At 49.5% G+C, this 14,871-nt stretch overlaps 3 protein-coding genes across 3 annotated transcripts; all 3 read left to right on the top strand.

Annotated features, from left to right (window-relative positions):
* Positions 1-1,867: 1,867 nt before the first annotated feature.
* EPUS_01853 (succinyl-CoA ligase) lies at positions 1,868-3,499 on the top strand (the record flags this gene model as incomplete). Its single annotated transcript, XM_007806590.1, has 7 exons — positions 1,868-1,921; positions 1,972-2,055; positions 2,103-2,175; positions 2,229-2,328; positions 2,381-2,926; positions 2,974-3,313; positions 3,365-3,499. 7 exons carry the CDS (start codon positions 1,868-1,870, stop codon positions 3,497-3,499), a joined length of 1,332 nt encoding a protein of 443 aa, XP_007804781.1.
* Positions 3,500-3,869: 370 nt separating this feature from the next.
* Positions 3,870-7,610, top strand: EPUS_01852 (uncharacterized protein; the record flags this gene model as incomplete). Its single annotated transcript, XM_007806589.1, has 3 exons — positions 3,870-4,097; positions 4,153-5,067; positions 7,215-7,610. The coding sequence occupies 3 exons, from the start codon at positions 3,870-3,872 to the stop codon at positions 7,608-7,610; spliced, it is 1,539 nt and encodes a 512-aa protein (XP_007804780.1).
* A 1,296-nt stretch (positions 7,611-8,906) lies between these two features.
* Positions 8,907-10,721, top strand: EPUS_01851 (uncharacterized protein; the record flags this gene model as incomplete). The annotated part of the gene is made up of 1 exon (XM_007806588.1): positions 8,907-10,721. The coding sequence occupies one exon, from the start codon at positions 8,907-8,909 to the stop codon at positions 10,719-10,721; it is 1,815 nt and encodes a 604-aa protein (XP_007804779.1).
* Positions 10,722-14,871: the final 4,150 nt, after the last annotated feature.

Genomic DNA, 14,871 nt, shown 5'->3' with positions numbered 1-14,871 from the left:
CCTGACTGGAGTGCTGCAGGTGATACATATTGGCATGACTAGGGAAATGTCCTTCAACAAGTTGGATTTGCAATTCAACGACTCTGACTGAAGTGGAGTAGCATTGGGGGAACATTTATCATCAGATTATGAAGTGCTATCAATGCCCCAGATTATGGTTCAAGGACTTCCCGCAAGAATAGGGTTTTACGTTACATCCTCACCATAAGGTCGTATAGATAAGATCAATCATAGGTGTTGGTCCCTTCGGCAATTATGAGGGACTTGCTTGGCTAAGGACACTTGAATTGCAGTGGGTTGAGATGGCTCAATGTCACTCTCCAAGGTTGTTGAGCTGGGATATTGGCGACAGCGTGAAGGAATTAGCCGACCAAAGGTGGAAGCTACCTCAGTACATCTAGGGAGTCTTCGCAAAGCACCCAACTCCGTCTACTCTGATGCTGGTCTCGACGGATGGCTGGTGATAGGTTTGCAGGAAATGGTGGATGCTAGATGGTTACCATACTGCGGGAAAACTCAGCTTGTGCTGGCTGTGTCTTGGGCATAGTGTTTGTCACGAGAACGACCCAGCATTATGGTAAGAGCCTGGTTGGCAGCGTACAGAATACAGTTGTGCTAGCATGGAACAAGAGTGAAATCACCAAAACTCACGTAAAGACGAGTTCTCGTGAAAGATTGTCACAGCAGACCAAGATCGTACAGGATCTCAGAGCAACATTCGAGGAACACATTGTTGGACAATGGTTTGATCAAGCTTAACATTGGGAACGTTTGGTTGGAGAGGAGCCTTTGCTATGTTCTATGGCATCTTCCGTTGCAGGAAATGATCTTTGTATGTTACAAACAATTGAATCTTGTTTTTAGTTGGAGGCATATAGGGTCATGAAGGAATTGCTTGATTATAGCTGAGTTCATTTACGCCGGTCAGCAAGTAGGGCAACAGCCATGGCTCTATCTGCGACTAGTCTTCCCTTCTTTCTTATGCTTGACTGAGCGGGTTAACAAAACCTCGTCTAAATAACTATTCGGCCGTTTCTTTGGGAATGTGGCGAGAAAAGTGTTTGATATCTCTTTCGAGGTAGCAACCAGTGACGCAGGTTCGCTCGGAGCTGCCGGTAGTTCTTCTGGACTGGAATGAGAATGATGCTTGATGCGTCCTAGATACCCCCCTCTGATTGCTGTGCGGCCATCTTCGTCCTCACTCTCGGATGAGGATCTTTTGTCGTGTGGCTTGCGTATGGGGGACACAACCTTCACGGAACGAGGATCGATGTCTGTAAAACTGTTTTGGCGCCGACTGCTCGGTGTTCTCCTGCTCAGCATTTGTTTCCGTAACTTGTCGTCCATGTAGGTAGATCGACTCCCAGCACGCGTTGGTTGTCTTTTTGCAATTTCTGGAACTGGAGCTCCAAGGCCGAGTCTAGTCCGTGTCAGTTAATATACCGGGAAATGGATCAGATCTGAAGATCGTACCGTTCAGGTACAGGGGAAAATATTTCTGATTCTTCTCTGTCAAGTTCTTCCTCTGTTTTAGCAGCAGCAGCGACCTGTGATTTTGGGGGAAGCCAGGATGCGATCAAGCGTTGGGATTTGGCAAGAGCAAGTGACGCTCGATTGAAGATGACTTCAGCTTCTGAACAGTCTTCGGAAGCACCCATTTCATAGTGCAGATATGCTCAAGTATAAGTCATGTACTGCGGGATCATTGCCGCCTATGATCAACATGTCAGATCTCAGCGCTGTAAATAATTAAATTGAACTGCACGGCCAAATTAATTCCCGCTCCGTCCTCGGCTTCTGAAGCCCAGTAAACCCTACATCTGAACTCCAGCTCCCAATACTTGAGACGACGGCTAGACCAGTGATTATGTTCAAGCTTTCACGAGCTCCGCCCTTTGCGGCTGTGCTGAGGGCCGCATCCGTTTGTTCCTTCTCCCATGTAAGCATTCACATCTGATCAATCGTGGTTAGGGGAGTCCTCTGCGGAGCTCGCTACAGAAACAGCAGCGGAACCTTTCGATACATGAATACCTGTCTGCGAATTTGCTCAATTCAGTAATGAACCAATGTTCGCTCTGTGGATATAGCTAATAGGTTTATAGTATGGTGTGGGTGTCCCTGCTGGTAAAGTCGCCCGGTCAGCTGAAGAGGCCGAGGCCGTTGCAAAAGAGATAGGTAACCAGAGGCATACGGAATATGGCTGGAGAGACCTATGTTTACTCAAGCAGGTGGTGATGACATGGTCATCAAAGCCCAAGTCCTTGCGGGCGGCAGAGGGAAAGGTTATTTTGACAATGGACTCAAAGGTGGTGTGAGGGTCATCTATTCGTGCGTTGGCTGCCAAACAGAGACGTATACAATGCTGATGGCCAGGCAATAGAGCAGCAGAGGCCAAGATGTTCGCTGGGCAAATGATCGGTCACAAATTGATAACGAAGCAGACCGGAGAACGCGGACGTCTGTGCAATGCAGTTTACATTTGTGAGCGGAAATTTGCCCGGCGAGAATTCTACCTCGCAATCTTGATGGATCGCGCATCACAAGCACCAGTCATAGTAGCTTCATCACAAGGAGGAATGGATATTGAGACTGTGGCAAAAGAGACTCCTGAAGCTATCGTTACCACCAACATCGATATCAACCAGGGCGTCACCGACGAGATTGCCAGAAACATTGCAACAGAACTTGGCTTCTCGGAACAGTGCATTGAAGACGCTAAGACGGCCATACAAAACCTTTACAAGGTGTTCATGGAAAAGGACGCCACCCAGATTGAAATCAATCCGCTTTCAGAGACCAGCGATCATCAGGTCCTCGCAATGGATGCTAAGCTGACTTTCGATGATAATGCAGAGTTCAGACAGAAAGAGGTCTTCTCGTGGAGGGATACGACTCAAGAGGACGCCGATGAGGTCAGGGCTGCCGAGTACGTAATGTTCCATCCTTTACTTGTGAATTTGGCTAAGCTTGCAGACATGGTCTCAACTTCATCAAATTGGATGGCGATATTGGCTGTCTTGTCAACGGTGCTGGTCTCGCCATGGCAACCATGGACATTATCAAGCTTAACGGCGGCTCACCAGCAAATTTCCTCGATGTTGGTGGAGGTGCGACTGCCGAGGCGATTCGGTCTGCCTTTGACCTCATTACCAGCGATCCCAAAGTTACGGCTATCTTCGTCAACATTTTTGGCGGCATAGTCCGATGCGATGCCATTGCGCAAGGCTTGATCAATGTTGTCCAGCAGATGAACCTACGGACTCCAATTGTTTGCCGGTTACAAGGTACAAATATGGAAAAGGCCCATGAGCTGGTAAGACTTAAGGTTGTATCAGATTACATTAATCATGCTGACATATGCAAGGTCAACAATTCCGGCTTGAAGATCTTTTCAATCGAGGACTTGCAAAATGCGGCAGAGAAATCTGTGCAATTCTCAAAATTGGTAAAGATGGGAAGAGAGATTGATGTTGGTGTGGAATTCAATCTGGGCATTTAGAGATTCGGGCATTCGTAACTATCCATCCGGCGTCCAAGGCTTCTCCCAGTTGGTTGTTACTTACCGTCGGTACTCCGTACACTGTGTTCTAAATTAACGGTGAACCGGTGGTGGCTTTCATTAGTAGCCATGCCATAGAGCTGCAATTTCTTGTCACTAAAGTTCCGAGGAGGGTAGCTTGCATCTTATTTGACACAGCAAGACACTTGCTGCAGTGCCAGCTACCGCAGCCCAGCATCATAAGCGTAGCCAATACAAATGCACTTCAAGTGCGTCTACCTCGCTAGAATGGATCAGGTCTTCTGGCTTCCTCTCTGTTCTTTCAACACGATCCTCTTAGACCGAGAAGTTCGCGCCGCGCAAAGCAATCATGGCCCTTGATTTTATTGACTACCTGGCTAAGATAGATCCGATGCAGTCATACGTGGTGCAGCGGCTTACTGGAGGCTTAGTGAATATCACTGCTCGTGCAACACGGCTCTCCAAAAGTGATATACCCGTGAGCAGGTTCGCTAACCATTCTTCCTTTATCCTAAAGTATGCCCCACCTTATGTAGCCGGCATTGGACCTGAAGCACCATTTTCCACATTCAGACAGGTACAACACCAGGAGCTCAACGTTCCAAACATACGCTTGCTAATTTGATACTGAGACTATCGAGGCACGTGCATTATCGCTCTTCCTCCCTTCGTCGAACAGTTTGCACCATCTCTGTGAAGAGACTGGAGTTAGAATCCCCGTTTTGCTCCATCATGACCAAGAGGAGCATGTCCTAATTATCTCAGACCTTGGGCCCCTTCCCAATCTTTCTGAATTCTTCGATGACCTCGCTAGCATAACCACAGCAACGAGGGTCAGTAAGGACTCGTCTGCTCGTACATCATCGGTAGTCACCCCAATATCGCCGGCAGAAGGTGTGATGATTGGTCAAAAAGTTGGATCGTTTTTCGCCGGCCTCCACCAACGAACGAACGTGGAGATGATACAAAGGGAGCCATACCATGATCCGCACTTGTTGAAACATGACGGTATGCTGGACATGGTTCTGGAAGCTGCGATCAGACCGGTTAAAGAGCAGTTGAACCTATTCCCGGATTTGTTTCCTCATGATGCTGTCTCGATGGTATATCAGTGTGTCGAGGATAACTTCACGCGCACGAGTGACGAGGATGAAAAGGTGATAGCTCTCGGTGACTGCTGGACTGGTGCATTGCTTATTGGTCTGGGCCACCCAACAGGCCCACCTGAGGTTGCAGTCATAGACTGGGAATTTACATGTGTTGGCAGAGGAGTAAATGGCGACATTGCCCAGCTGCTGGCGCACCTATGCCTGTTCGAGATTGCAGCAGCATGGCAAGGGAGAGCTGATTCTGGCGCCACGATCAAAGCAATCATGGAAGGACTTATCAGGGAATATCGCAGTCGAAGTGATGCCTTAACTCAAATCTGGCTAGCCAAATCAAACTCGTTGGCCCCTGAACCACATTCATTGACGGCTCGACTTATGCGATCGGCCTTTCTTGCTCACGGGGCAGAGATCGTCAACAATGCTTTCTGGAAGGATTGGGTGTGTTGTAGCGAGCTATGCTGTGTTGGAGGGCCCAAGGAAAAGCATCAATGCAAGCTGATTCAAACAATGGTGAGAAGGGGTTGGTGGTACCTGTACCATGCCAGAGAGGATGAAGCGGGATTTGTTGATAAACAGAACTGGGACGCGATACGAGATGAGTGCATTCTGATGTGGATATTCTGTGGACGCCTAGGTGATGAAGATCCTGGTAAGCATGGCAGCCAGCAACTGTTGAAGTCAGCCACTGGTGCCTAGTAGGTGTAAGGGCCATGTCGGCGCCCAAGAAAACGCAGAGAACCATGTCATCTTTTCTGCACCTTGTTTTCTGTGGAGATTGAATTGAGATTAACTTTCAGTATGACGGATTTGACGTGGTCTAGGTCCGATCGGGCGTCTCTAGGGTGTTCGACCTAGCTCTATGGAGTAATGTGGTGGAGGACGGCATGCAAACTGCTGCAGTCGGCGCAACGTCTTTCCATGGTAGCATACGTACTACTACGTACTACTACGTACTAGGTGGTGACCTGACCTCTGAGTTACTATGTACGTAGTAGTACGTGATGGTACGGAATAGTGCATGCAAAATGCAGTGCTGTGGCGTTTCCAGCAACAGGGACTCGGAGTGATTGGTATTGCCAAGTAAATACACAGTGTAGGAACTTATATCCGGGGAACCAAGACAAAATATTCTTTCACTCCGAGTCCTGGAGACCACCACATGCCATGTATTATTACTCGGGCTTTCAACCAACAACATGCTCCATGACTGTTAATGGCTTCCTGTGTGCCGCTGTCAATCGAGTTACACAACTCGACTCAATCCAAACCTACTACTCCAAGAGCCACGGGCTTGGATTGTCAGACTCCCAACACCCCTCCATAGTACATCCATAAATAAAGCCTCTCACAGTTCGGAGATCTAATCGACTGCTTTTGATCCGTTCTTGTTCTTCTCTGCAAGAAACTGGTCAGCATCATGATGCATTATGTCTTCTACTCCGGTGTGCCCAACGCGGGAAACAGGTAAACTAGCAGCACTGGTATGATGAGCCAGGTAAGGGGGAGATGAGAGCCACTGCGTCTAAGGGCTCCATTCAGCGCTAGGTGACCACTTGGCTGCTAGCCGCAGCACTATTAGAAAGGCATCTTCCAATGATCTCCTTTGGTGTCATATCTCGGTAATCACGGTGCACCAATGCCGTCGTGTCAGTGCTGCGGCGAGTGCACATGGTTGTCAGTAACTAGCTTTGACATCGTTTGACGTCGTGCTGCGTTTGACCCAAGCGAATGGTCCACCATTGGGAGCCCACACAATCTTCAGCGATCTTTGGTAGGTCAGTGGGGTTGGTGGTACTTGGTCCCCCCTCTTCTGGCCACTGAAAGCAGCCGGTCCGCCTCCCAGCTCACCAGGGTAAGCTAGGGCACGCGCACTTCGCTATCATCATGCGATCTCTAATTCTGGCCGAGTCTCTATGCTTTTCCTGCCACGCTTCTATTTGCACAGGACTCGGGTCGGTGGGCCAGCCCCTTTTATTGTCCTCATTGCTTAATCCTCCAAGGCTCGGTCATCGGGCGTGATGGGTCTTACAACTCTGCTGCCCGTGCTTTGAACTATCTACAGCGGCCACAGCCTCCCGAATCCGCGAGACCAATCGGCCCTCACACGACCCAACCATATCGAGGCGCCTCAGTCAATTTACATACGCACTGCAGAAATTCTTACACGGTAACGAAGCTGCTATCGAGGGCTGGATGTTGAACAGTGCTCCTTGCTTCGGGGGGGCCATAATGACTGGTTGATTGGTCCTGTTCGAAAGACCTCTGTACCGTGCCATCATCAATCTCAACCATGAATCTGGTCCTGATCCATCTATTTACTGACCAAGATCTATCAACGGGTTGCCCACGCTCATACGAAAAATTTGAAGAGCCTTGACCGAAATTGCACGCCTGTGGGCGACATAGCGCGCATCCTACAAAGCAAGTCCTTAGAAACCTTAAAACCGAAATGGAAGTCCGTTGCGATACGTCTGCCTTGGAACAGTCCGGTAGAGTAGTATTGCCGCTACACGCCCAATACCCCGAAAACTTGGTGAGAGCAGTGTCGCCCGCTTTTCATCAAATCAAGTGCTGACATCCCGCAGATGGCCCAGACGATGGCCATCCACGTGTACGGGTCTTACCCGCCTCTAGCATCAGACATTGTCCTCTGGGTGTGGACCGTGGGCCTTCCACAGCAAGTTGATCAACATTTCAATGTCGCCTCCGACTCCTCCCCAACGAAAACAAACCACTTTCATCCTCAATGGGATCACATCTCGAGTGCTCTCAAGCTCAATCCAACCTACAGCTTGGATAACCTCCAATGCCTTTGTCACACATCACCCCTCTATACACAATATCGAGCAGGATTCACACTTCAAAGCAAGAAGCAAACCATGGTCTACACTGCTTTCACGCAATGGGTAGAACACGGTCCCAAGCCCAAACCTGGTCCCAAGCCAAGACCAAGCCAACCAAGGCCGATTCCATCGGTCTGAATGTTTCCAGTCCATGAGATGGCTGTTCCGAACGGCAGACCAGCATTCACAGACCGGGCGGCGGGGGCAAGGTTCTGGAATTTGTGGGTATACACCTTGAAAGCAGTCTGGTGTGTTGAGTTATAGTTGTCAATTGGCCAACTGGTCTGGGTCCACTTTAAGTATCTGAAACGAAAACGAAACGCGTCAGCCTCGTGCTGCTTACGGAAGCACATTCCTGGTACTAGCCTTATCAGGCAGCCTGTTCGGAACACCCAACGTGAGGAGCATCTGGTGGGAAGTCATTTCATCTCAATCTCGACCTACTCGCCTGGAACAACATGTCCAGGATACACCATTCTCCTTGAGTCTGCCAGGCCTACGCCGATCAAAAGTCAGTGTCACAATATTATTTCTTAATTCTATCTCGAACAGGACGAGATGTCTCGGATCGACTTGTGTTGAAGCGGCTTGCGGAGTCTTAGTGTTGCGCATGAAGCTCTGCAATAACGCCGACCAAAAGCTTAGCTAATTGTCCCATAATAAGTGTCAAATTTGTATCAATGAAGGTTCATCAACCGTCTTTTGTCCTTGTTTTGAGTTTAGACATCCTTCGAGACCAGCAGTCGTGCGGCTTTCTTCCACGCGAAGAATGCAATCTGTGTGTCTGTAACACCGGAGACTGCGCCGTGGCACCATTGCGGTTCTACGCCATTTTCGCCGGCGAATCAAAGACCGCGACGAGGCTGATCAATTATGCACTAAGGCATGCCAGTTTCATTGCCCAATTCCCAACCCGGCGATCTCGGTGGTATTTCGTGTCCTTATCTACGTAACGGCTCAGTCTTAGAAGGAAATTGTCACTTCTGGTCCATCTGCGGATGAATGAGTATCGGATCCGCAATGCTTATTTCTATGCACACCCATGCAAGCTAAGAACCAATTCGGCGTCGGGCTCGGATGCGGGGCCCAAAGTGTGAGGATAGCACCAAAGTACCTCTCTCCTGACTGGACCATCAGCCTAAAAAGATCCATTCCGCTGGCTGGTCCTTCGTGCCGATGTCTGAACCAAGGAACACCAACTCTCGCTGACCGCCATGTGCGCGCGCAAGTTTTGGCAAAGGTGACCTATCTACGCCGCTAAGTAAACACCTTCGCCCCACCTTTCGGAGCCACATTTTGGTCACTGTCCCACTATCCTGGTACTTCGTGCCATCTTACCGTTCTTCAAAGAGCGCATTCCTCTGTGTTCTTTGACGACCCACTGGTCAACATGATCATTGGACGTCTTGTGCTGCTCTATCCATCCCTTCCAAAATGGCGGGTGTAGCCTCCAGTGCACCATCACCAGAAGGTTGGCAGCTGGCCAAGCCTCTGATACAGCAATTGTATGTTCAGGAAGATAGACCGCTGAAAGAGGTGCGCGCCTATCTGGCAGAACACCGCAACTTCCTCGCCACAGAGCGTATGTTCAAACAGCGGCTGAAGGAATGGGGCTTCGACCGGAAGAAGGTCAAGGCTGCTGAATGGCGCTACATGTTGAGAGTGACTCGGCAGCGAAGAGCCGAGGGCAAAGACTCAGCCTTTCACGTGAATGGCAAGGTGATTGTCTGGTCGAACATTCGAAAGCACTTGAAGCGGAAGAAGAAGACCGAAGACGAATTTTTGTCAGCTGGACCAGAAGCGGAAGTGGTCGAAGATGTCATATGCTACACACCACCAGGTTCTCCACATCTGTCTATGACCTCGACTACGTCGTCGCAGGCATTGACCGCAGCACATGGTGATACCTATCCCTCCCGAAGCCCAAATTACAACATTACTGAAGACTGGCCCGGCTTGTCGTCAAGTTATTCTTTCAGCCCCGAGTCTGAGCCGAGCAATTTATCTCACACAAATCTCCCGAGTTGCCTTTCACCCTCAGCTTTTAGCGACTGCTCTTCGATTCCTGATCCCGAGCTACAAAGCATCGCGCTGCGACCAATCATCATCAAAACCTTGCCACCATTAGATGAAGCAGCTGCCTTTAGAATCAGCCGCCTGATGTCAGGCTCGCACAATCAAGTCATACCGATAGCGAACTCTGAGCAACCTTCTCAGAGGCTGACCGTGATTCTCAACCATGATCGGACTGACGCTAAATCCGCTCGCAGCTCGTTCTCAGTTCCTGAGGGGAACGTCGTCTTATGGTCTAGTCCTGACGAGCAATTATCTGACGAAGATATGGCGTCCAGATGGGTTGTCTACTACTTTCAGGCATGCATTTGCGAGTGCCAGGGCGATCATGAAGGCATGCAAGAGAATGTGAAAGAGGCCTCAAAGGTATTTAGAAGCATGCTCAAGTGCTTGAACACATACCTGCTTACCGGCCTAACATTGATGACATCAATTCTCTATTTTCACGACCATACTAAGCTTCTACAGCAATTCTTGGAAAACTCTTGTCAGGTGATAGAGAAAGTTTTCTCAAGAGACCATCCCATCCTTGTGCCTTACCGCTACATGCTGTTGTCGGTTTCTGGTGAGCAAGGAGATAAGAGCGCCATGACCAATGCACTTGATCATGCTCACAAAGCCTTTCAGCTGACTTGGGGCAAAGTTCACTCGAACACGCTCACGGCATTGTACTATCATGGATGCAGTCTTCTCGAAAGCAATAGATTCAAAGAAGCAGAGAAACAGCTACAAGAGTGCTTCCAGTTATCACAGGAGAACCTTGGGCCCTCCCATTTTTTGACAGTCTGGACGCTAGCCACCATCTCGAGAACGCTGTCAACTTCCAACACCGGCAGAGAAGCTGACGCAGTCCGTTATCTGCAAGCTGCAATCAGCAGATGCCGTCGCATGATGCACGAAGAGCATCCGTACTATCTCGAGCTCAACCGCAACCTTGCCACCATCCATCTAAAATTAAGAAACATGTCAGAGGTCGAAAAGCTTTATAGGTTTGTGCTGAAGGGCCGGATCAAAATGTTAGGTCTGGGCCGGGAGATCACCAAGGCTTCGGTGGACGATCTACATGACGTCCTCGTGGCGCGGAACAAGCTTCAAGAGGCCAGTCAACTACGGGCAGACATCATGGCCATGGAAGACCGCGGCGAAGGGCATTCATCACATGAGATTACTTACTGAGGGCCAGAAGAGCCATCCAGAGGATGAATATGTGGGTGAGTACTGAAGAGCGAGGTGTGCAAATCGACGCTCCCGCGTATCATGGTATCATGTATCATGTATCATGTCGCGAAAGGGCCCCTTTCAAGCCAAGAGTTTCCCAACACGCAACTGGGGAGCAGCATACTAGTACCGAGTGACGATCAAGCTCACTTCCTACAGAGAGCGGCGTCGGAATACTTTTCACAAGCACAAATTGCCACGACTGATATCCTAAGGGTCTTGGGTTTGCAGCAGCATTTCTTATAAGCTCATCTGGCTTAGACTTTCAGTCACTTCATATCTTTTCTTAAGGAGTAAGCAGAGACTGTGCAATTGTTCCAGCTCCACGTCTCAAGGACTGGCACATGGGAAATGTATCAATTGTGGGAGCGAGCCATGACGCATTTCGGTAGTATTTGATCAATCAGTCTGCTCATTGTGCCCGTGATTGAGGAGAATACGATGGAGGTGTCGAAATGCAAGATCATCAGACATGGTGTTTCACGCTTAAGCAATGACCACGTTTAAATACTCCTTCCACGTTTCTTATGCATGAGATAGGGGATTGAAGTCCCGAGCAAGCGATGCTCCACTATTTCGTTGCAGGTAACTTACTACGTAGTACGTTAGCACGAAGCTTCAGGTCGCTGAACTGCCGATGCGACCGTAGATGTTCTTTTTCTTTGCGTGGCACTGCCCCAACGCAATGAGCCTGCGCCCTGTTGGCGGATAGTTTTAAAAATAGGTCACAACCAATTCCGGATAGCCAGATAATAGAGGAGTCGACGGAGAATTGCGATTCACGCTGATGACTTGCAGGACTTGTTCTCCATGGGGGCTTGAAGCTGTCGAAGGACCTGCAGCTCGCCGGGCCATGGAAGGATTGATATCTCATCTGACCTTGCAAGACCGTCCGCTATTGCAGAGCACGCTCTATTTGCCGTACGTAGTAGACCCTAACTTAGTCTAAGAACGGCTCGCTTGAGCAAGAATCACGCAATGCGGAAGTTTATCACCAAAGTCGATGCTCAAACAACCCGAAATGTTTCGATCTTCTGGGGCAGATGATTTGCTCGATCCTTAATTCGCCAACCGAGGCTGACCTCTTGCGGATGGTATTGGAGCTGAACGCTTGTCCTTTAGGAGGATGAAGCTGCAGGAAGAAGCGATAGCCAGCAACCGATCGTCCCAATCTGGCTTTGACCCGGGAGGCAACAGATGGCCGTTATCGTCTTCACAACCGTGGGATGCAGACTCTTGTTCGGACGGTGACCCCTAACGCAAGCAACGGATTCCCCTTAAATTAGTGTCGGCTGTTGCTAGATCTACAATCTTCTAGAAACCCGACGCCACCAATCAAAACACTCGTCGTCAGCACAGTTGGGGGCCGTGTTGTGCAGATGTTGGACTGTTGAGCCCGGCCTCATACGTTGATGGCCGATGCGCCTCACAACTTGCGGATATACTCTCACCTCCAGGTGGTCGCAACAGCCCAACCGACGAGCCCCTATCAAAGGGGTTTGACAGCACCACGTTTCCGCCAGACACCTCGTACGACCGGGACAGGTGGGGGTAAGTAGATAGCGGGCCTATCACAGAGTGAACACTATTCTCGCACCAAGCTTCCGCTTATGCCGCCGCCGTTTTGGCCGATGGTCCTTTGGCTGATTCGCTGAGCCGGACGTATTGCTCATACTTCAACTTGCAAAACTCTACGCAGCAGCGCAACTCGTCTTACATTTGCATGTGCTTGTGGCATGTCCGTCTTCCATGATATCGGGAGACCTTCTCACTCCTTCCATTCGGGCGATGGTCGGACCTCTGGAGATAGGACACCTGCGATCCTCATCTCAGGCCACCATGGAGCACTCATGGCTGTTTGCTATAAGGTGGCCAGATATTCTTCGTAAGATAGACGGCGAACAATTTGGCCCTTCACAATTGCCCATATCATGAAGCAGCCGTTGTTGCAGGGAATTCGTACCCTAGACGAAGACGTCCGAATGGGTGGCCTAGCCTGTGATCAGCAATGCTCGACTCCAGCCTCGGTGGGGCAAGGCGTGAGACAACAAAATGTAAGATTTCCCTCTCGATGTCTTCCAAAATCCTGCCAGGAGAACAGAGTGCCGCAAATCAAATTCCTGAGTCGATGTCACAAACACTTGCAGTGGCTGTATATTCCTCGTGATTGGTGCGGAGAGGTCAGAGGCTCATCGTTGCATCTAGGCATGTTATACGGATCCCACACCCGATCGAGTAGAGACTGGGCGCAGAGGCCAGAACAGATATCTAACTGGTATGTTGCGTCATGCTCTCTTCTCTTCCTGATCCCTGCTGAAGCCCTTTAGATCGAAGCGCTCCACCGAAAGGCTTGAGAAAAACGTCACGTCCAACTGTTTCTGGGAGAATCGCTGTGTGTGACCACTCGCCCTTGTTTCTACCCGTGGCAGGGAACGAATCTCCACCTACATGGATCTCCGATACTGTCCATGAACCAAAATTTCAACGTGTTCAGAACATCGTAGTTGCCAGACCTGGGGCGCCTGTTTCACGTAGCACTCATGGAGGCCGCATGTCTTCAGCTCAAGGCTCATACCTGAAGTACACTTGCTCATCCCATCATACTCATCAAGTTTGTGCGACTTCAGTTGCTAGTGAGAGAAAAGGATCTGTTGTGCCACGTCTCCCGGGAGAGGTAGTTGATATTGCGTTTCAGGGTACCACAGCTTGTGCATTCAGCGGTTATCACAGGGAGCCAATGATGGAAGCCCAAGATCTGGACTGCTCTTCCATTGTCTCTCCAGCGGAGATTCTGAAGCCTGCGATCCCATTAAACATTCATCGCCAGCATCCGGGGACACGATGGAGATGCGATGAAGTGCAACGAAGTCACATTTGCAGAGACGTGGACAGAACCCTTCCGATCAGCCACAGCACGCTACCAAAACGCACGGCACATATTCCTCATACCTGGTCCCAGCGGCGACACCCACGTATCACATGCAGCAATGGCAACGGGGATGTAAAACCGGATCACCCGAGTGGCCCTGGAACGTATGGTCATGTGGTGTGACGAGTAACCACTTTGCCGGAAAGCCTGTTCGCAGTTTTCTTTCGCCGGCCCACCAACACGTACACGGCGATGCTCCGTATGACGTTCATAAGCGCGCTTTTCGTTACCCGTCCGTTGCTGGTTAGCACTCTTCTACTCAAGCTCAGTGTTAAAAAGAATGGCTCGAAGCTGAAGCAACTCTCTCCTTTCAACGTTGTGAGCACTACTCAAAACCATATCGACTAAGACTATTCCGAGGATTTATTCGGCGGCCTTTATGCCACAGGTCGAAATTATCCGAGCATCAGACGGAATGAGAGTGTACGGTGGCTTCTCTTCTTGAACAAGATTCATTCCTCGGCTGCACTTTCGACTTTGATCCACTAGCTAATACGCACAAAGACTATCTGTACATTTTCTGGCCTCTTCGGTTAGTCGTTACCAGTTCTTAGTATCACAACAGAGGGGAAATGAGCAAGGCATACGCTCGATCATGTCTCGGTGCTTTTCTATATCTCGAATCAGCAAAGGCGTTATAAGAGCATGTTCGCTTTCCTTTGCATAGCAGCTTGGCTTGAGCTCTTTATTTCTTCGGCTGTCATTTGCATCTACTGATAGGCTGGCTGTGCAAGAGAAAAGGAGTACTTTAGAATGGGCCCTAATACCGAATAGATGGATGATGCGCATTGATTTTCTGAATTTATGCTTAGCTGTTGGTTCACTCAATACAATGGAAACTGAATACATGATAGCTATCCTAAGAAAATTGTGACCGGTCCGAGGTGGATGTTCTCCGTTACATTATTGATTCCCTCTCGCTGCACCGGAACTGTGTGATATTTTGTGCTCGTCCACATCGAGAAACGCAGCTGAACTAACTAACTTAGCGCCTTCATCTCCGAGAACATGGCGTAGCTGTAACGCATCCAATAACCATGCTTGGTATAACCTACCTTGACAATAGTGTTCACTGGTTATACGAGCGACAGGCAGCTACCGGCGATGAGCAACAACAGCAGTTCAGTCTATCGTGTCTCCTTTAACCTTTATTTGGCATAGCGTTGTCCCTACCAACAA

Source organism: Endocarpon pusillum (assembly GCF_000464535.1).
Source record: "Endocarpon pusillum Z07020 unplaced genomic scaffold scaffold5526, whole genome shotgun sequence".
Lineage (NCBI taxonomy): Eukaryota > Fungi > Ascomycota > Eurotiomycetes > Verrucariales > Verrucariaceae > Endocarpon > Endocarpon pusillum.
This window is presented reverse-complemented; position numbering and strand designations above follow the sequence as displayed.